We start from the raw sequence: 22,906 nt of genomic DNA, 5'->3' as shown, positions 1-22,906 counted from the left end.
AGTGACCCTCCGTATGAGAGTGTTCTGAGACAGTAAGGACTATTTAAAGAACCTGATTTACACTACAGAGACTTGGGGTCCCATGAAAAACCCGGTTGTTGGTATAACCTGAATTACCGGGAGTCCCTACAGCAGGAAGGAAGGAAAAAGAGAGGGAAGCAGCTTTGTATACGCTCAGGAAAGATGCTTGCTTACTTCACAATACCTGTGAAGGTGTCATCAGTAGACTTGTCAGTGAAAGAATAAGACCAAAGAAGAGTCTATGAACCTCCATGACACTGGTAGCTCAATGGAAGGATGATGGGATATAGAACAACGTCTGCTATGTAATGGAGACTGTTTCGACTGAAGGTAAACATTGTGGAACAGGGGACGGTTTCTTGTCATATCAGCAAAACACAACAAGGCTGCAGACGTCTGATTCTTCTTCAGGGAGTATACGGACAAAAGTTCCCTCTACACCTTTTCAGAGATTTTATTATCAATACTTATTTCAGTGCTTAGACTTGGATATTGATCAACGCTGAGTAACTCTCCCATCCCAGAGTGATTAAAAATATATGAATCCGGTGATAAAACACTGCTGACATTTTGCTTTCTTTGACTGACATTACGCTCTCTGCAAGCACCACACTGTTTGTGTTGTGTTTGTGTTGTGCCATTGGTACCAGTATTGGAACAACTCTGCATTCTTTGTTTCATCATGTCTTGTTTCTACAAAACCAACTCTGCCAGCATGTCCTTTCCTTTGGTCAAGAAGTTCACTGTTTTAGTGCCAAACTAATAACCCCATGCTACCCTGTGTGTTTCTAATCTGAGAGGGAAATGCTCAGAGCACTGAAAAAGAAATTACGCCAAAACACAAGTTTGATCATTCTGCTCTCCCACCACGGAGGACATACTCATTAATCATGGCTACAGAGCTGAGTAATGTAGCAGACTTTGTGCGTCTTTGGAGCCAGAGGAAGGAGAAGCAAAGAAATTGGGTTTTGCTGCGATGCTTCCTGCCTGCCCACTCTTTGAATTTGCTCTCAACAAGGTTGAAGGCAACGACAGCCTGTCATCTATCTCCCCATGTTGTGCCAAAAGGTATCATCCATTTATCATAATTTAACCTTTTCAGATTCCTCACAGGTCTCTCAGGGGTCAAATAACGAGAGCGCCCCACAGGCTGCAGCTTACCAAGCACCGAAGGTTAAAACACGGAGAAGCATGAAATCACCATTCATCTCTTGACATCCGCCTAAAGAAAATCCCTGTCCACTTCCTTTATGTAGAGGAAAATATATGACTTCCCCTGTGATTCCCTAACCACAGAATGCCAAAAGGCAGCGAGTGTGAGATTACCCCGTCGAGGGAATGCTTATCGAGAGGTAACGTCCCTCCTCCTCCTCCTACTCTTCATCCATAATTGCTTTCCAGGCCTGCATTTGAAAGAGCCTGAAGCTGTGTTATGTTTGGCGGGTGCAGAATGCACGGGAGATAAGTTGAAATCCAAGACTATGCCCCAATTGGGACCGCTGTGGCATAACGAAACCACTATTCTTTTCTCTTCAGCGGAATCGCAGCACTTTTAGTATTCTAACAAGGTCTCTGCATAAAAATAGTGGTTATCTATCGCTAATGTTTGGTCCTGGTCACATTGCAATTTAAAACTCAGAACTCACACATGCATACACAAGTTTATGCACACACATCCACACAAAGAGAGCAGAAGACTTCACAATTACTGGTAGTTTGGATTAAATGGCCACAAAATCCTTGGCCATATCAGCCTAATTGGGGAGATTTCTGTCTTGCTATCCAGCTGGCTGATTGCTTAGAAAAATCCTAATGAACGGTGAAAAATGGCTTTGTTGCTCAGAGAGAACCATTGAAGATGTGACTGTCTGAGATGAAAAATTAAACATCTCACTTCTCCAGCTGTCACTAAAGCTGTGGTTGGGAGAGGGATGCCTTGTCATGTCTCCTCGGCACAGATGGCTCCGTTCTCCTTGGCTCATGCCTTCAGGCAAAGTGTACCCAGTCGGTGAGTATTTCCAGCTCAGATACAGTGAGTCTAAAACGGACTCCTTCCAGAGTTTGTGCAGGAGGATCTGCTTTGTAAATTTCTCATGCAATCTCAGAGGGATTGCCTACAGCTGGTTAGAAGTTTTTTTGTTTTGTTTTTCACCATGCGAGTTAAAATCATCCTGGGATTGTAAGTTTCTCCAGATTTGAGTTGGTCTTTCCACTGGTTTGCTACTTTGGCCCAGAATGAAATATCTCAACAAATATCTGAGAGCTTGCCATGAAATCAGGGTCAAATATCCATGGTTACCAGGAGATTAATTAAACACACCATGAGGCTTATCTCACAATTGATCTGGTATTGTCTGTGGGTCAAATTCCTCTCTTATTCTGTTTATTATCATCATCTACAGAATGAATCATACAGAACTTAGTCCAGACATTCATGATCTACTGAGGATGAATCTGGATGTCATTAAGATGAGACAAATCATAAAAAAACATCCTGTGTCTTGTTAGAGAGGAAGAGTGAGCCAAGTTCATCCCTTTCCGGTGACATGAGGATGCCAAGGCTCCTCTCCCTCATCTCAGTCAAAATCTCCGTTACTTGTCCTCCACCTGTCTTTTTTGGATATCGGCTTGAAATCACATGATACTGAAGTCAATCAGAGGCAGATGGTTACGCCGTCTCGTGCTCCTGTCTCAAAAGAGAGGCAGACGAGTGGTTTCCTCCTCCTCCTCGCTAGGAAAATAAAACGGAGGATACTGCAAGAAGAAAGGAAACCCTCTGGGATTTCACTCTCTATCTCTCGCTCACGTGTCTGTCTCTGCCTCCTTCTTCCCTCTCTTGTCTCATTCTCTCAGGCTGAACCTCTCCACGGTCGTATATTCTCTTTTATCGTTCTCTCCTTCCTTACCCTTTCTCGGTTTTGTCCTCCTCTCTCATTCTCTTTGCCCTTACTCTACTGGAGTTTCTTTTTCTTTTCATCTCTTTCCAAAGTTTCTTTCTTTGCTTCTTTATCTCTCCTCTCACCAGCGAAGTCTTCACAGCACATGCCCAGACCATCTATTACTGCTGCATGGCTAGAAATGAATTAGCTTTCATTCTGCACTAAATTAAACATGTTGCATTTCAAAAAGTTGGTGCAAAGTATTTGAGTTGACTTGAGTCTCTTATATGATGTTGTGCTCACAAATCACAGAAAAAAATGTATCCCAGGATAAGGAGACAAAAAGGTCCACAGTTATTTGGTCAATGTTTTGGCTCCTTGGCCAAGAGGAGTCAGTGGGGAAGTTTCAGGCTTCAAAATGTTTTCTGGTTTGTGATGAGTTTAATACGCTGGTGGGAGATAAAGTCAGGCAGTCAAAGGCTTACTGGCCCTGCACCATGTGTGCCAGCCTGCTGATATCTTGGAAAGATCGATGTGGCAGAGAGGTCAGCAGGCTGAAGAAGATGAAGAAGACAAATGTTCATGTCAAAGTGTTTTTTCCAAACCTAAATCGTTCAGCAGTGCAGCAGAACAAACGCAAGTCAAGGCTAACAACTCCTCCACTCCGAGATACACAGAGAGGCTCTTCCTATTGTCAAACAGCACAGCGGACACAATGTCTCAGAAAAGTGGATGCGATGTATGTGAAGGTTGCACTGCATTATGCAACACCACATACCGCGGTAGCGAAGAGCATTGGAATCATAAAGTATTGATTGCAGCTTGCAGTGGCAGAATGTGAAGGGTGACATTATTGTACGTTTGAAGAAGCATAAATGATGCTCAGTGGAGCCGTCACCCTAATTGATGTCCCTTGTCACCAAAATGTCAATAAGTTTATTGCCAAAAGAAAAAATAAATTGGTGGTTTACTTATGATGCTCAGCTGCTCCCGTCACCGCGGGAAAATCAATTTTCATCCATAGCCGGCTTTACTGACGCATTACACACAAATCCTCATCAAATCAGAACGTACACGGTCACTGAATATCGGCATCGGCAGTGATATAAAAAAAAGAGATCCTGCTGCATGCCCTATCAGCTTTCTTAAAATATGACTGACTCATTCCATATATGTGTGCTGCTCAGCTTCTGAGAGACCTGCGTGACCTAGCTGTGAAATTATTCTGATTTCAAGACTAAAAGCTGAACAGCCTCTGGCATATTGACCGCAATGCTGGACTATTAATACACTGGGTTGGGATGTTGTGCGCACAAGTTCCAGCCACATCATCCCACTTAAAGACAGAGTTTGAACATTAAAACTTCACACACTTGTTCTGATTTTGGAGTGCAAGTTTTATTGACAATAATAAAAAAAATATATCAACGAAATTACTGAGGTCTTAGAGCAGAATCTGGACTGCACACAGCTCTGCTGCAGAGTTCATCAATACAGCCTCTAACTGGGTGTGCAAAAAGCAGCCATATAGATTAAAAATAATCTGAAGTGCTTCCTTTAATTGTCTCTCTTACAGGACAGTGAAGCTGTCATGGCATTTTGAATCCCACAGCCTAACAGGACTTCCATGCAGTCATGGCAGCAGATGCACTCATTGCAGTGTGTGTCTGCATAAATTCAGTGTGCACACATGGCCCTAAGCCTTGACTGCAGGTAGGTGATTAACTTGTTGTTATGACTGAGAGACAGATTATGTGGACCTTCGTGCATCTGTCCTTTACAAGACGATCCCACAATTTATGAAAATACAGAACGATTCACTACAATTTTATTTGGTTCAATTTGATGCAAATTAATAACTAAATCACAATATTCTTTATAAGTCATATTATTGAAGAAAATCTAAGACAGTGTGTCGTCTCAAAATAAAATGTCCTTGTATATTTTTGACAAAAGGCTAATGTAAACAAACAAACAAACAAAAAAGGTTTGCATCACACACTCATGGCAAAGTATGATAATTTTTTGTCCACCTGTGCTCTTGTTACACATTGCTCTGGTGGAGTGGTTATATGCCTGTTTAACCACACACAGCTTACAAACAAATTATCGCCCCTTTTTACAACATGTCAACCATCATCTCTGCTTCTTTACATCTGGGTGGTAGAGCATTATGGCGTTATGGCAGCAGCCATTAACCAGAGCTTAAGTACTGGTTAGTGGCAGGTGGCTGAGCTACAGATTAGACATGACATGTGACCTGCATTTTGGGTTACAGACTAGTGATTCTGGTGCCTACTAGGGAAGATTTAGATTGAAGACATTGACCACAAGTATGCAGAAAAAAACAGCACTACATCAGTGAACCGCATCATAACTTTAAAACCAGGCCATCAACAAGTTCACATTACAATTGTACCGATTACATTACATTTGAATCCTGAAAATATAGATTGGTAACTGACACAGATTGATTAATCTTAACACCCTCTATATAGAATTACCTTTGTTTTTAACATGACTTCTCACAGCAACAGGCCTAATTTTAACTTAAGCTTGAACCTGAACCCTTAAACCAAGTCTTAAAGATACAGTGTTGGAATATTTGGCGATATGTACTGCTCAGATTCTAGATTGAATCGCTCCCTTGCTAACCCCTCCTGTCAGTGAGGCTATGGTGGCCTTTAAAGACAAGAAGCTCCTGTGAAGCATGATAAGTATGATCCTCCATTTTTCAAGTTTCAAAATCAAAAGGTCTATTGATACAAATTCTTTGCACACAACAACAACTCTCTTCTTCGTCTTCCAACCCATGAATCTCACACGACCACTCACTAAACACAAAAATGTGTAAGTTATAGTTTATCTGTTATGTAGTGGGGTAGAAACATGTCGGTACAACATGGCAACTTGATGGGGTGGCAACTGTTGGAGCACACAGCAAGAATAATCTAGACTCCTAAAAATATCCAACCGCAGAAAATCTCAAAGTCTCTCCCACTAACACAAGAACTCACACAACTCAACCTGTCCTGTCCACACCCTGAGCTGTACAACAAATCAGAGAGATTTTTCCTATCTCTTGCTTTCTGGTTACCTTTGTGACCTCTCATTGTCTGGTCTGTTCCTTCGTCAAGTGAATATATAACAATAATCAAATCACAGAAGACTGTGTGTTTGTAACTTATTAACTTCTAATCAATGCAGGAAGAACATACTATCATGTCTGTATTTTTCCCATTACAAGGTGGAGCGCAAAGCATCATTTACATTGCTGTCCATATCAGACTGTTTACTGGGCTGTTCCTGGATAATCCATCCCATCATTTCATTCAGTAATGCTTTGACTGACTTTATACAAGCCTTTAATAGTCACTGATACCAGATTTGATTTTTTTTTCATAGCTTCTGATTTACTGATTGCTGTCTGGATGTAAAGAGGATTTCAACAATAATGAACAAAATGCTTCTAAAACAAATTGCTTTCTCTGGCTCTGAGCCTCGAGGAGATCTTCACAGACCTAAAACTGACCAGCATGGCAGCAGACCAGTCATTTTCTTGGTTTCTTGATAGTACAAGGCTTACAGTATTGAACACGACCTACGACCAGTCCCAGGTTTGTGACCTTTAATGCTCCTCATTCCTCTTTCATCCAGTAATCTCTCTACTGTCCATCTGAAAATACACCTTCACTGTCAATGTGTAAGAGTGAAGTTACAGAAAGATTCAGATACAGACAATGACGAGGAGTGAGAACAGAACTGTAGGTCAGGAACATGTTTTATAATCTAACCTTCAAATCTAATAAGAGTAAGAGGAAAATGTCTGTTACGAGTTTCAATGCTCTCTTGTGTTTCCAATGACTTGATAACTTGAATAACTCTTTTATGTATGATGGGTTTAATGGTCGGACAAATCCATTTTCTCAGGTCTTGCATAGTTTCTGTGACGTCACTAAATCCCCAGAGTGCAGCTATAACATCATGATGGTGAAATAGAACAAGGTGAAAAAATGCAAATAAAGAATATTAATAGATACTTCCCTTTTCCTTGAAACCTTTTCATTCTGCTTATGTACACATGAAGTCACCATGACTACATGCACCTGCAGAGTACAGTGCGTCCAATGTAAAGTGAACTGTGACTCCACCAACATGCATCTCCTGCAGCGCTGAGTGACTCAAAAGTGAAACCTCATCACAAAACAGCAGCATTTCTCCCTGGAAACGTCTCAGCAGAGGTTTCCACACCTGTTGGTTTCTGCACCCACCACAGAGAGCTTTTAGATGAACGATCGTCCCACCTTGTGTTGCTCGTCAGCTTCACTTAGTCACATGATAAAGCGACTCTTCAGAGCCCCTGGTGTTTAATTTAGCTAAAGTTCATTTAACCAACCAAGCCACTTTTTCTGCCGCTCAGGAACAATGTGTTGACTCTCACATCCATCCAGCTGATGCATGTTCACGCTGCGTATTTTGTCTCATCCACACAGCAACAAGAGCAATGAGGAGGCAGTCAAATTACTCATATGCAAATCAACCTGCTGTGACACAATCTGATGATTTAGAGTCTGTTTTCAGCAAACAGGAACTTTCACTGAAAGAGAGAGATTGCAGTGCTGATTAGCCCGGGCTGTGAGGGTGGCATCAGTTCAGCAATAGATGGATTACTGAACGGGCACACTGGACACAGGCATAGGAGCCCCTGACCCTACAGACCCCGGGACAGAGAGTGTGGCTGATGGCACTGTTAGTTTGTTTAGTCAGGAAGTCAATCAATTAGCAACAAAGAGGCACAAAAAAAGTATAAAGAGACACAAGGAGGATGAAAGAGAGAGAAAAAATAGCAAATAAAACAAAATGATAGCATTGAGAAGCATGGCGTGAATACAAGACGACTACAGAGAGACAAAAAAATAGCTACATGAAATGACAGAGTACTTAAATTTCACAAAAAAAGCGAAAAATTGCAGTTTCTGACAACACAGTAGAAGTGGAAAGGTGCAAGAATTCGAATCGGACTGTTTCAGTACAAGACTTTTGGTACGGTGCAGATACGCAACGATCAGAATGCATGTGGAACAAAAAGTACTTCAAATCTGAATTCCCACATAGACCAGAAGTCAGAGTCGCCCCACACACAAGGCATGCTTATCCCGTCAGCCAAAACAAATGAGCAGCAAGAGCTTAAAGATCCCTGCTTTCATAAAGGTCTCCTGTTTGGGAACGAATGTCACAATGAAATAAGACAAGCAGATGAGTGAATGTTTCAAACGCAGTTGCCTGTGGCATTTAGACAGCTTTTAGCTGGTAATTCTGAGAGTGCCAAAGAGATAAGAAAAGCTACTGGCATTTTGGTAGCAGAGGATCTATGACCCCACTCAGTTGTTGAAAACACAGGATTCAAACATAGTCAGAGGTGATTGAGCCGCAACAAGTTTCATAAACAAACAAACTACAGAAATGGTAATTGGACTTGTACTTAGATATCTCTTTTCTAGTCTTTCTGACCACTCAAAGCACTTTTACACCACTTGTCGCATTCACATCACATTCACACACTGATGGTAGAGGCTGCTATATTAAGGGACCATTAGTAAAAGCTAATCTCATTCACACACATTCACACAGCTGAACAACAGCAGGAGCCATTTGGGTTCAGTGTCCTGCCCAAGGACACTTCAGCATGTGAGTGCAGGATTTGGGATCGAACCTCCAACCTTCTGATTGATAGACGACCGACTCTACCCACTGAGCATCAGACAGAAGCATTTCTTACAAAGAGCGAAAAGTGACAACAACACCCCCTTTAATGTTTCAAAATGAAACCAAGGATGACAAAAAACCCAAGTATAAAAAACTAAAAAGAAACTACTTCCAAAGAAAGAGACACAAAAACTAATCCTCGGAGACACAAACAGATTTAGTTTGTGTTTTTCTGGCCTGGACGCCAACCTGTTATATAAGACCACTAGGGAGCCTTAGTGTCTGCTCTCATGGGCCTATTGTCTCATAATCTACAAGTCTGACTTTACTAAATTCTGCACAAGTCAAATTCAATTACAAACAATGATAGGAGGACTGATGCATCAATCAATAACTCAGGGTGCAGGCTGCTACACAAACACAGCCCATCACACAGATTGCCTTCAGAGCCAACGTACACTATCCAGTATGTTGCCTGAAAACCCTTTAAACAGTGATTAGGTCTGCTTTACTTGCAGTGCCTCCGCTCACCAGTACTCACATTGATTGTTTGCTCCTGGCTGGTAAATAGATGCAAGTCAATACACCCCCACTGTGACGTCAGGGTTCACCGAGCTGCAGGTCTCCTGGGTTTATCAATTAGAGCGAAAGAATGCAGCCAAGGATTTCATTTGTAGCCTAAGCTGTTATTAGTAACGACAGGTGGGTATTGAGTGTGGCGCAACACAGTGCTGGAGAAAATTGTGATAAATGACAGAGGGGAGGCTGTGTGGCTCCACAGGGCTGTGCAGATAGACAACTGCTGGTCATTAGACAGGAGGGAGGTGTGTTTGCCTTTGCGTTTGCGTGTGCGTGTGTGTGTGTGTGTGTACCAGGGAGAGAAAGAGAAGATGTTGGTTTGGATAATAGAGCTGCAATGATTGATTGATGAATCAAGTGAAAGAAAAGTGAGGGCCAAATGTTTTAGAAATCTTGTTTTTAACTCAGTGTCAAACATTTGCTGGTGGCAGCTTGTTAAACCAGATAATTTAACACTTTTGTTGTTTGTGAGGGGAAAGTATTTTGGTGTTTATTTGAAACAGAAAGTCTTTACTTTGGGCTTTGAGAACCTGTGAAAGGAGTTTGACGTGTTCAGACAAGGAGCTAACCCATCATTCGTTTGATCATTCATCCTGATTAATCAATTAAGAAGTTTCATTAGTTTCAGCCTTAGTTTCTAAAGAAGGAAAGTATCTGCCTTCACTCTGAAGGCCACACACGTGCATTCATCCTCCTCGTGCCTGCCTTATGGCCGCATCTGTTTACCTTATGGTCGATGATGCCGACGTATCCCTCGAGGGCCGGGGGGTGAGGCTTGGCCACTCTGGCGGGAGCTTCAGTGGGCTGCCGCAGATGTTCCTGCTGTCCGACGAGTGTGTCGTTAGCGTCTCTTGCAGCGTGGGTGAAGCGCGGGTTGTTGTACACGAAGAAAAAGCTGGCGAACGTGAGCAGCACGAGCAGCACGGTGAACCCATGGCGCTGACACAAAGACACAGATCATGACAAATTAGCGCTGCTGCATTGAAGTCAAGTTAGACTGCACACAGGTGATACGGGATGTCTCCACCTCACTCGAATCCCAACTTCTGTTGTTGATGTCAAGTGAGACCAAAACTAAAAAAAAAGTGATATCGATGTAATTTGATTGCACAGACCGAATCATGACATTGACAAGCTGTCAGGCTGTTCATTCCGTCATTTAGGCTACTTATTTTGCATACATGCATTTTAATGCGCAGCTGCGTTCAGGTGCACATTAAAGAAAAATAAGTGGCGCGCCTCAGTGAAAGCTGAAAACTGTGATTTACAAGTTCACATTAACATCCTGACCTTGTTTGAGTCAGTCTGAGTCTCCATGAATATGATCCACATTGAATATCAGACACAGATCCTAAACATCCCATCACACTTTTAATTCATTTCGTCAGGATGTGAGTTTTTTCCACAGAACGCGTAATAAAATAACTTTTTGAAAGAAATTAAATGCCACGCACTTTTCCAAATGTATGTTTTTGCATTAAACGCAGTCAAAACACAAACCCAGCGTGCTCTGCTCCATGCTGTAGTTCTGTTTGTTATTATAAGAAAGAGCCGGAGCTTAGTGCCAAACGGAGCGCACAGCTGGATGTCCATTGTTCGGCTCCTAATCTTTTGATCCGACAGACTCCACACAGCAGCGTTACAGCGATTTAAGAACACTTCACAGAACAAAGCTGGATTTAAAAGCACTAACACTTCCCTCATAATATAAGACTATGTGACAGAGACCTTTATCATGAGGGTCTTCATTTTGAGGCGCGCTGTCTTCTCTCTACGGCTCAGTGCATCCGGCTCCACTTTCTCTCATGATCCACCGTCATCAGTTCGCATCCCGAATCCGCTCTGGTCCGTGCCGCGTCGTGCCAACCAGCAAGCCTGCCTGCCTGCTGCCTGTGTGTCTTCGGTCCGGAGCCCAGGCGCAATTCATACTGTGTAGAGCGAGGCGACAGATGTTTCAGTGTTGTAGCTCTGCTGGGTCTTAACGCCCTCAGTGTTCGTGGTGCGAGGAGAGGAGGAGGAGCAGCGCAGTTAATTAAAGAGACTCCACCTGCACCAGGACGATAAGGCAGTTTTGTTTAATGGTTAGTCTCCTGCTGAGTAATGTTTGATGAGGATCTCTGCTCTGGATTACTCTGGAGTACAGTGAATACATGACATGTCAGCTTCTGACGTCTGCTGCATAAAATATGAGGCAGATTAATGAAAGTGTGAGAAGTTGCTCAGTGTTTCACATCCTTGAAAGCACTCCCCATCACCAAGCCTGCTCATCTGTTAAAGTGTGTGCTGCAAGTTGTGCTGCACTCATGTTAAAACTGGAAGTATATAGCTTTACTTGCAATTCCATGCTGCTTTATAGCTTTAATTCATTACATTTTAAGAGGAAATACTGTGGTTTTTACTACAGAGAAAGTTCAACATGCCATTAAACTAGAATTAAAAACAGTGTTTCAAGTTTTGAAGTGATAATGAAACTAGGGTTGCCAGCTTTCTCACTACTAAATAAGGGACAGGTGCACGGTGCCATTGTGGTGTGATTATGATGCGTGAATTCAGCATACATTCTGATTCTGAGTCAACTGGAAATGCAGAAAGTGTGTACAGTCTTGGCCAAAAGTTTTGAGAATGACACAAATATTACATTTTCGCAAAGTCTGCTGCTTCAGGGTTTTTAGGTGTTTTTGTCAGATGTTTCTATGGTATAATGAAATACAATTAGAAGCATTTCATAAGTATCAAAAGCTTTTATTGAGAATTACACAGAATTCATGCAATAAGTCAATATTTGCAGTGTTGACCCTTCTTTTTCAAGACCTCTGCAATTCTCCCTGGCATGCTGTCAATCAACTTCTGGACCAAATCCTGAATGATGGCAGTCCATTCTTGCATAATCAATGCTTGGAGTTTGTCAGAATTTGTGGGTTTTTGATTGTCCACCCGCCTCTTGAGGATTGACCACAAGTTCTCAATGGGATTAAGATCTGGGGAGTTTCCTGGCCAAGGGCCCAAAATCTTAATGTTTTGTTCCCCGAGCCATTTTGTTATGATTTTTGCTTTATGGCAAGGTGCTCCATCATGCTGGAAAAGGCATTCTTCATCACCAAACTGCCCTTGGATGGTTGGGAGAAGTTGCTCTCGGAGGACGTTCTGGTACCATTCTTTATTCATGGCTGTGTTTTTAGGCAAGATTGTGAGAGAGCCCACTCCCTTGACCGAAAAGCAACCCCACACATGAATGGTCTCAGGATGCTTCACTGTTGGCAAGAGACAGGACTGATGGTAGCGCTCACCTCGTCTTCTCCGAACAAGCCTTCCTCCAGATGTCTCAAACAATCGGAAAGGGGATTCATCAGAGAAAATGACTTTACCCCAGTCCTCAGCAGTCCAGTCCCTGTACCTTCTGTAGAATATCAGTCTGTCCCTGATGTTTTTACTGGAGAGAAGTGGCTTCTTTGCTTCCCTCCTTGACACCAGGCCTTCCACCAAAAGTCTTCGCCTCACTGTGTGTGCAGATGCACTCACACCTGCCTGCTGCCATTCCTGAGCAAGCTATGCACTGGTGGTGGCCCGATCCCTCAGCTGTAACAACTTCAGGAGACGGTCCTGGCGCTTGCTGGACTTTCTTGGGCGCCCTGGAGCCTGTTTGGCAACAATTGAACCTCTCTCCTTGAAGTTCTTGATAATTGGATAGACGGTTGACTGAGGTGCAATCTTATTCGCTGCTATAAACTTCCCTGTTAGGCCCTTTTTGTGCAATGCAATGATGGCTGCACGTGTTTCCTTGCAGGTAACCATGGCTAACAGATGAGGAACAATGGTGTCATGCACCATCTTCCTTTTAAAGTGTCCAGTCACTCAATCATGACAGATTGATCGCCAGCCTTGTCCTCATCAACACCCACACCTGTGTTAATGTGTGTGACACCTGTGTGTCATTGAAATTATGTTAGCTGGTCCTTTTGTGGCAGGGCTGAAATGCAGTGGAAATGTGTTTTTGGTGATAAAGTTCATTTTCAAAGCAAAGAGGGACTTTGCAATGAATTGCAGTTGAGCTGATCACTCCTCATAACATTCTGGAGTATATGCAAATTGTCATTATAAAAACTGAAACAGCAGACTTTGTGAAAATTAATAGTTGTGTCATTCTCAAAACTTTTGGCCATGACTGTATATCCCCCTTTAATCCTTACTGAATCATTATGTAACCTCATATAAATAAACCTCAAAGTAACCACAATTTGGCTCTTTAGATCAAAAATCAGGCAAAAGAAAAATTTAATGCAAAAGAGGAGTATGACTCACCAAATGTACTTTTTCCATGGATACTTTTTGCTGCTCTTGACTGACTCAAGCTGTCTTTTGTCCTTTTGCACAGCCAGAGAGAAGTCCTTATATGACAAGTCACAGTTTACAGATATTTGAAGTTCATTTTCGATCAGCTCTGTGCTGCATCTGTTTCTTGAGTCTGAACATTTAATGGCCATCAGAGAGAAAATCCTCTCCACACTTTTTTGCAGGACTTGGCGCATTTGTGCTGTATACAACTGATGCGTGTGAGGGGGACTGTGACTGGATGACAGGTGGTGTGATTGGCATATGATCTGCCACTGCTGTTTTATCTGATCTAGGATCTGTAGAGTGCAGTCTGCTATATTTACAAGAGTTAATAGTCAAAATGCGGGACAATTGAGGTCCCGTATGAAACAAACCAATTTAGCCCAATATACGGGATGTCCCGGCAAATACGGGACAGTTGGCAACCCTAAATGAAACAGACTGAAATCAATACTGATGCCTCTATATGTCCTATGAAAGATCCTCAGGGACATGATTGAATATTTCTGTATGGTTATTTTAACAACTGTAACTGCTGCCACAGGAGGTGGAAGACGAGTTGAGTCACAGCAGGCTGATAAAACTGCATTCTTTTAAATTTGATGTGCAAATATTACCAATACTTTGTATGTTTGACTGTAAAAAGACAAGGATAGGAAGGTTAGTCAGAAAATACAACTCAGCAGTTAGATGAGGTACCTCCTTGTCCACAGGGGTGCCAACATCAACACAAACCAGTATACCAGGTATTCACTGCACTAAAACTTTACTACATGTTGTCATGTTAAACGTTCCATTTTATAACTGCAGATTCAAGTGGATTTGATTGGTTTATAGGTTTTGATGATGTGGACCAACATGAAACAGTCATAATTCTGAAATAGGGATATAAAGACCATCCATTGTCCATAACACTCATCCCATTCAGGGGCTGGAGCCAATCCCAGCTGTCATTGGGCGAGAGGTGAGGTACAGGTAGAGACGAACAGGCATGCATGCAGCTATATAAAATAGTATTCAACAATATCATTGTGTTTCCTCTACTAATCTTTGCACATAATATTATGGTTGCACATGTAAATAGATTGTGTGATTTGCCGTAGTATTTTCTGTTGACTTTGTACTGTAACAGGATTTTTGATCCAGTTTCTTTCCCCCTGAGTTACAACAGAGTGATGTTTTTCCACATCCATGATATCCTTTATTCATGTTTTCCTGATGAAGAGTAAAACTACTTATGTCATTACCTTGGCAAATTTAATTATATAGGATATTGGAGCCCTGCAGTGTGTGAGTCGTTTCTTCCCTACTTTGCTTTTCATGAGTATCACAAATTAAAAATGTGTAAAGCTTTGAGTGCTCGGCTGTGGAAGCCTTAACTAAAATCAGATGCAACCGACTGCCTTCAGGTTAAACTTGTGCATCCAACAGAGGTCTGATTTGGGACTGTTCTTGTTTGTTCATTAGACTGTAAAAAGTCCAAATAAGTCTGTTTGAATCTCAGATAGTAACACTGCAGAAGGTAAAAAAAAAAGGTTCATACTTATACAAGGCACTGTGCAAAGGTCAGATGCTCTTTATGTTATAGCATCTCATGTTGTCTTTTATTTTGGAAAGCGCTACAGTATATGAGAGAGGTTTGCTTTCTGACGATGCTGAAACCATCTCACCCAAAACTTACAGAGGATTGAGCTATTGAGCTGATGTTTTTCATTTTTGGGAATCTTCCATTACATGCATTCAAAAATCTATTATTTTGAAGCGCTAGTTTAGCTCAGTGGTTAAATTGCACAGCCCGGGGCGCTGATGGCCTAGCGGTCTGAGTGCCCCACATACAGAGGCTACAGTCCTCGTTGCAGGGGTCGCCGGTTCGATTCCCGGCCGGTCGACCATTTCCTGCATGTCTTCCCCCACTCTCTACTCCCCACATTTCCTGTCTCTCTTCAGCTGTCCTCTCAAATAAAGGCAAAAAGGCCAAAAATATAACTTAAATTGCACAGCCCATGTTCAGAGGTTATAGACCTCAAAGCAGGCGGCCAGGGTCGATTCCAACCTGCAGCTCTTTGCTGAATGTCATTCCCCTCTCTCTCCTCCCAGTTTCCTAATCTATCCACCGTCCTCTCCTCTCAATAAAAAGCATGTAGAGTTCAGAAATAAACCTTCCTGATTCATTTGAGTTGACTGAGCTGTGGCTCCGCAACAATAAAAAGGACTTCACATTAATTTACCAGCGTACACATGGTGGAGTTAAGCTTTCACAAGCTTTCAAAGCTATTTTGCTGTTTGTTTCTTGATGGTGTATTTCTGTGTGGGGGTGTGTCCACGCACACTTTGTTTGTGTGATGTTCCCTGCTGTGTATTAACGCCCTTTATATGTCCACATATTGCACAACAGATTCACAGTTTTGTTTGTTCTCGCCTTGCTGAAACAACAAATCCTCTTAAAAGATTTTAAATTTGCAGCTCTTAACTCAACGGGCCGTCCTCAAAGTGTTTTTTATGTTTCAAGCTGTAGCAACAGCGGTTAAGCATAAATATTAATTCTCTTTAGAAAGCTACAGCACCGAGTACTTATCAAAACAAAGTTCAAAGGGCCTCGCAGTGCAGCTGAGAGGGAGAACTAACATACCATAACACGGCAGACACACACACACTTTGAAAACCAGGAGCCGTGAAATCACAAGGGTCATGCAGGCGGAAACCTCCAGTTTTAGGAAATGAAGGAGGTGTAGAAAACTGCAGTTCATTGAGTGTCCACTTGTAGCTAGGAGGAATCCCTACCAGAGCCCAATTTTATAGCAGAGTTAAACATGTCTACAGTCTAACTTCTTTGTGAAACATGGTGGTTGATTTTTTATAACTTCTCCATCATTATTATATTTAGGCTCACAGTTGTGCATAACTTATCAAAAGGAAGGGTGCGGTTAACTGGACTGACAGGTTGGCATGTTGTGTTTGCTAGACTACAGCCTCAGCTCCACTTCTTTGCCTGTCTCTGGATTAGCTGGAAGTTACAATTAGTTGGAGTCAACATCTCAAACATGGCAAACACAATATTTGGGCTTCATTATGCGTCCTCAGAAACCAGTTGATGACATCACTGAGACCACGTCCATGTCCAACACAGTCCATGGTGCTGTGTTGAGTTACAGTAATACTGTAATTGTTGCCCTTGGGTTTCATTTTTAAAAAAGCACAATATTCTTTTTCATTGCTTTGCTGATGACCTCCAGATCTATCTGCTCTGAAAATCAAAGCATCAAGATAGTATACAGCCACTGCTGAACTGTCTGAATGATGTTCAGACTTTAACTGGAGTTGAATTTTTTAAAAACTCTATAAAAAGAAGACTGAGTTGTTATATTTGGACAACCCAACCTTCTGGATGAGTGTGCTGCTGCTCGAGGCCCTCTAGCTGTCCACAAATGTCAACCTGTCAAAAATCACACCAAGATTTTTGACAGTTTTCTAAATCAGATAAGCAGATCTCCTTGGAAGTTAAAACCAGCTTTTTCCAACTGAGACTTTAAGCTGAGGTTAAACTTTATCTGTGTCTGAATGACTTTGAAAGAGCGATCCATACCTTCATCACATTGGAGCTTGATGACTGTAACTCTGTGTTTGTATTGGATCAGTCGTCTCTGCCGCACCTTCAGCTTGTGCAAAATGCTGCTGTATGTATGCTAAATAAGGAAAAATGAGTATGACAATATAACAGTTTTAGCCTCTCGACAGTGACATCCTGGCTGTTTTAGGATCAAATTTATGACTTAATTGACTATATTGAAGGATTTAAATGATTCACACCTTCCTATATTGTTGATTTAATGCACAGTCACACTCCAGTCAGCTGAGATCAACTTACCACCAGCTCTTAGACAACCGGAGGTCAAAACTTAAAAACAGAAGGGTTATGTTGGTTGATAACTTACATTTTCAGAAATATATTACATACGGTATATGGGAAATGATGTGGTTACAAATCTCAAGCTAGTAAGAAACATTCAAAAGAAAAGAAGGAGACATGAGAAAATGTAGTAAATCATGTTTGGAAAAGACGCAGTGAATGAGCTGAGCTGTCAGTTTATCCACACTTGTTGTTCACTCACAGAGGAGGTCAGACTGCTTCATTTACAGCTCGAGTTCTGCATGAACTAAAATCTGCTCTGTACTGCCTGGGGGCCTCACACTGAGATTTCATCTCTCAGGTTATTAACAGGTCAGAGATGTTTGCTGCACGCCCAGCACAAGCCTTGAAAGGTGAGCAACGAAATGTTGATCGTAGTGATTCTAAAATTTACAGTCCAGAAGAGTAGTGGGGCTGAAAACTGAAGAAATACAGTCACACTTTGAAGATTTAGTGCATGAGGCTTTTCAGTTTCAATCTGTACTAACCACAGAGAGGAGGCTGACTCAGACAGTAGGTATGAAGAGTCATATTTTCACTGAGAGTTGATTTAGAGCATGTTCTATCCTTAACAGGCCGGTAATATTGATGAGCTATTTTCTTTTTCTGATCAAGCAGCGGAAAGCTGTTTTAAATAAGTTAGTTAACTAAATCATCCGAGGACACAACAGAAGAAATCATCAAAGTGAAGGAAGCTGAAAAAGATGTACAAGTGCAAAACAGTCAAAACAGAAATAATGTGCAAACAATCAAACTACAAGTTGAAGGCAAATGAAAACACACAAAGTGGCTAGTCCAATTAATGTTGCATGAGAATGTAAAACTTAAAATACAACATATGAATAGTTTTACATGGATGATGAGATCTCCTACAGATCTGGAGCACCCCCGCTGTCATCTCTCAATTTGTAGCGTTTTTCTTTTGCCTGCGTTTTCTGTGTTTGTGTGTTTTTGGATTTGCATTATTTATGTATTTGCAGCATATTTGCTGTTAATGCAGTTTTATCGTTTTGTGACCCTTTTTTATTTGCAATATGTGTGCTTTAGACTTTGTATATGATTATGAATGTCCACCATGTCTTGATTTGTAGATTGGTGCTAATCGAGATTACCAGGTTACATGTCATAAATCTCTTGGCCTTGTTGGCCACCATAGTGTGGTGTATCAATGCCGATTTCCGTGCTGATGTTGGTTATAATAATAGATGGTTAAGCACTGTCTGCCTTTATTTATATCTGTGGTAGAGCCCAATCCAAAGAACGCTAATATTACTCATAACAACTGAGAACAGGTCAACCAATCCTGTCATATCCTTGTCCAGACTTTTCTGACTAGGGTGGCTCACATGGGGCAGAGACATATACAGGGGAGGCATGAATTATGTGGGCTAATGAATAGCATTTATTTATCTTTTAATTTCCACTGATAATCTTTTTTAATTCCTGGAATTACTGTATCACAAAGATGATATACTCCAATTTAAAATGTTTTTAACATTCAAATGTAACACAACAGAGAGGCAACAAATTTATCTTCTGAGCTCAATTCTCTAAGGACTCAAAAAGCAGTAGTTTGTCTTGACTTTGTCTTGAGTCTAACCATCATATATACACTACATATATTGGCAACATTAAGAGTGTGAAGATTTTTACTATAATGTTTTGATGGACTGGTTCCTCTCTGCAAACTTTTTTTATGAAATAGATATGTCAAGTATTTTTTTTTACAATTTAAAGTAACGACATAAAAATGATGCTCCATTTAAATACAGTAAAAACTACAAGCAACCTGACGCACAGTCAAAATAGTTGATTTTAACATTTAGTCCTGCCTCTAAAAGGTAAATAGCCAATCATAGTTAAGGATTTTTTAGGTGTTGCTTAATCACAATTAAAGGGGGGACGTCAGATGTGGCCACAGCCTGAAAACACCTCTCCTCATTACACCTCATGTGGATGCAGTTTGTTCCATTAATGTATTTTTAATGGTTATCAGGACAACAATGTTTCCACTAGCAAAAAGCTATGTCACTTTAATATGTAATATATTTAAAAGCATGTCCTTTAGAGAGCGTGTACAGCAGCATCACTTCCAGGTATCTCCTCCAGTCACATTAAGTACAGCCCCCGCACATTAATCCTCCTCACAATGAACAGTTAAACCACACATAACAATGCATTAAATCTGGAGTGGAGCTGCTGCATGTTTTACCCCCATTTGTGATTGTATGTAATCTGCTTATGAATGGAAAAAAAATAGGCCCTCATGGGAGACACAAGGGAGTCATCCCAGTAGCAATGATCCACGTCAGTGTGGCCTTCAGAGCCATGGGGGAATACTGTGTGAAAACACAGCGTAAGGTTGGACGGCTCAACAACAACAACATTAGAAAAACAGTTTGAAGGAAAGGCCGTGTTTGAAGTGAGCCCTTAGTGAAGGGCAGGGTAAGGGCACAGGGATGAGGAGTAGACAAGTACTTTTAAATGGCTTTTTAGGTAACTGTTGCATAAATCTTTATTTATTTATACTTTGTGACTGTTTTTCAGCTAAAAGCTCCTGTGAGGAACTTTCAGTTTGTCATGATTTTGGTGCCCCCTGTGGACAAAGCAGCACCTCTTATCTCTATGCTGATTTTGTTCTGTCCACATCTTAGTAGTGTTTACTGGCAAAAAAATCTCATTCTGTTTTTTTAACAGTTAAATGTATCAGGTATTGTGAAACTTTGCTGTTGAAAATGTCAACAAAGTCTATTTTTGCAAGGTGCTGTACTTCACTTTGTCTGACACCTACCCAGTGACTGTGGTAATAGGCATTAAAGAACAGCTAGAAATAATCAATCTTGTGACTGACTGTGTCGTTTGCTTTTATAGGTCATATTTTGCTCAGTGGGAAGTAAAGACTCTGCAGCAGCTGAAGTACGGTGTGCTGAAAGGAACAAAATAGCAAATAATGAAAGAAAATAACCCCAATTATCTCAGACCTGAAACGCATCACAATTAAGAGGAAAAATCGTATCCGAGTTTCTTTGAACAGTCAGTCATATCACTAACTGTGAACCATTGCTGTTGAACGTATAAAACATACTCTATCAGACATCAACCTGGTGACAGGAGTTACAAACATTAAAAACTACCATAAAGAAATAATCTGTCTCGTCCCTGAAAGCCTCATCTGCTTTAGCTCATATAAAGGAAACAGTATTATTATCAGTCTCTTGTATTTAACCAGCCAAAACCTCCTCACAGGAGCTTCCATTCATAATCTGCCTTGAATGATTCCTCCTCTTTTTCCTCATGTAAACATAATAATGTTTGTTTCTTTTCTTTGACTCCCATGCTGTTTTCTTAAGAGTCGTGATGTAACGATTTATTAAGTCTTAAAATAACCCCTTTTGTCTCGTCTGTGCTTGTTATTCTGAGTAATCTCTCCACTGCTTTTCAAACACCCAGGGGGAAACTTTCAGGAAGATGTGCACAAAGAGTCAAAAAAACACCCCAGGTTTGGATGAACCTCAACTCGCGTCCTTTTGAAAAGAAGTTTCAGTCAGAGTATTCATGAGGGGCCGGTGCAGATCTCTGCTGTGTGGGCGTAGACATGACGATCAGGCCGTGAGCGGTCATACAAATTTAAAATGTAATCACCATGCAGAGCAACCAAACATGCAGGCAGCTGCAGCAGCAGAGTGTTGATCGATGTTAATGGTGCTCGTAACGCTGCGGTTATGGTGCTCACGGAACAGCATCTGATCATCAGGGCCAGCTCCATGATGATGATGATGATGATGATGATGATGATGATGGTGGTGGTGGTGGTGGTGGTGGTGGTGGTGGAGTAAGTGAAAAATGTCTGCCTGGTGCTGGATACTGATCAGCAGGTGTTTACGAGGGCTATAACACACAGGAAGGCTCAGGCACCTACTTATTGGCTGTCGTAGGTCGTTACATGGTTGATTGTGGAGGGTCTGTGCGGGGCCATATTTCACCCTTTTATGTTCTTTCTAATCCGCTGCAGATCTGTATCCTGCCCCTGATTTATGAGTGAAGCTTCTCCCCGCGGTGCTGCAGGACAGGGACCTTGACAAGGGAATATGACTGGCTTTTTGTCCTTTCCATAATTAGAGAGTACACCCAATTCACCCTGTTCATTACCCCCGGGCCCGGAGACAAATGGTGAGAGGGCCTGTTTTAATGCAGCGTCGCTGGCTGTCCCGTTCTGGGTGAATGAGCAACAGTGCGTGCAGGAGGATGGGAGATAGGAGACATGCATTTACAAGGAAATTTAACCAGCATATTACACAAAAGTAAGAGGAAATTCTTTTTGAAAATATTCCACCAGAGAACTGAACACAGTGAGATATGAAGGACCACAGCAGTCACTTTGAATGTTAAGCACATTCACTCAAAACCGCCTACACTTTTCATTACTGATACACTCTATGCTGTAATGATGTTGTTTAGTTTGTATTTACGGCAAATGAATGAGCAGAGTCTTAAAACTGACCAGAATCAATCACAGTTTATATTGGGTCTGCATTGTTTTACGGACTGAAACACCTCTTATTTTCATTGTAAATTGGTGTCACAGGTATAAAGAGAGAATCATCTCCCTTACACAATCCTCTTCCTTCTCCAAGACTATACCTGCAAATTAACTTGGCTGCATCCTTCGAAGGGCGCAGGTTGCCAAGGATGCGTCATTCATAGCCTATTCAGACTGCTAAGGCCAAACTAAAATGACAGTGAGATCAGCGGAGAATAGTGTCATCAGCTGTTCCTGGCCTTTCACTTGACAAACAACAACATCCGTTGCGGAAAAACAAAGCCAATGCAGAAGTGCAAATAAACACAGTTCCGCTCACTTCAAAAGCAAACACTTTACCCACTTAAGAAAGCAAATTTTTACATTAAAGTTAAACATGTTTACAGCCTGACTGACCGCCATCACTGGCCTTCAAATTTTCCTCTTCAGAAACCAATGGTCGACATCATAGAACTACATTCATGGTTTATATAGTCTAAGGTCATATGGAGCGCTCCTGGGGCCGAGTGCACCGGCAGGGTGTAAACTAACTAAGTCCGCACTTCCATCCACTCTTCTCTCCAATTAAGATATCTGCAGAAGTTAGGCCTGTGGACAACACAACCTAAATGATAAAATAGACATATATACAGCTACATACAAAATATGTCAGTAAACACATACAGGTTGCATGCAGATATTAAAAATATTCTCACAATGAAACTAAACACCAAAACAACAAGCAGAAGCTTTCAACAGGGAAATTGGAGAGGTCTGTAATCAAAGCCATCATTATAAAGCAGCATAATCATTCCCCTTCACTTTCACAGGACTAAATGTCACTGACAGCTCAGAGCTGACTGCCTTATTTAGTCTACATAAAACCTGAGAGAGATCAGCACCTGCAGGGCGGGGACTGCGCCCTGTTTCTATCTGACATATGCTGTAAGTTGAGGGGAGAGC

At 41.5% G+C, this 22,906-nt stretch overlaps 1 protein-coding gene across 9 annotated transcripts in view; it reads right to left on the bottom strand.

Annotated features, from left to right (window-relative positions):
- st6galnac5a (ST6 (alpha-N-acetyl-neuraminyl-2,3-beta-galactosyl-1,3)-N-acetylgalactosaminide alpha-2,6-sialyltransferase 5a) overlaps positions 1–22,906 on the bottom strand; it is an 87,556-nt gene that overhangs the window by 54,193 nt on the left and 10,457 nt on the right. For 5 of the 9 annotated variants that reach the window (XM_034703942.1, XM_034703939.1, XM_034703940.1 and 2 more), the window contains 2 exons: positions 10,914–11,113; positions 9,912–10,124 (listed from right to left, as the gene is read on the bottom strand). In XM_034703942.1, the coding sequence (XP_034559833.1) occupies positions 9,912–10,124; positions 10,914–10,934 (234 nt within the window). In that variant the 5' untranslated portion in view covers positions 10,935–11,113. Of the gene's footprint in view, positions 1–9,911; positions 10,125–10,913; positions 11,114–17,100; positions 17,198–22,906 lie in introns of those variants that run through there. The other 4 variants (XM_034703945.1, XM_034703946.1, XM_034703947.1 and 1 more) reach the window with 2 other exon arrangements.

This window comes from Notolabrus celidotus, chromosome 15 (genome assembly GCF_009762535.1).
Source record: "Notolabrus celidotus isolate fNotCel1 chromosome 15, fNotCel1.pri, whole genome shotgun sequence".
Taxonomy (NCBI): Eukaryota; Metazoa; Chordata; class Actinopteri; order Labriformes; family Labridae; genus Notolabrus; species Notolabrus celidotus.
The sequence above is the reverse complement of the archived record's forward strand: the minus strand, read 5'-3'. Positions and strand labels throughout refer to the sequence as shown.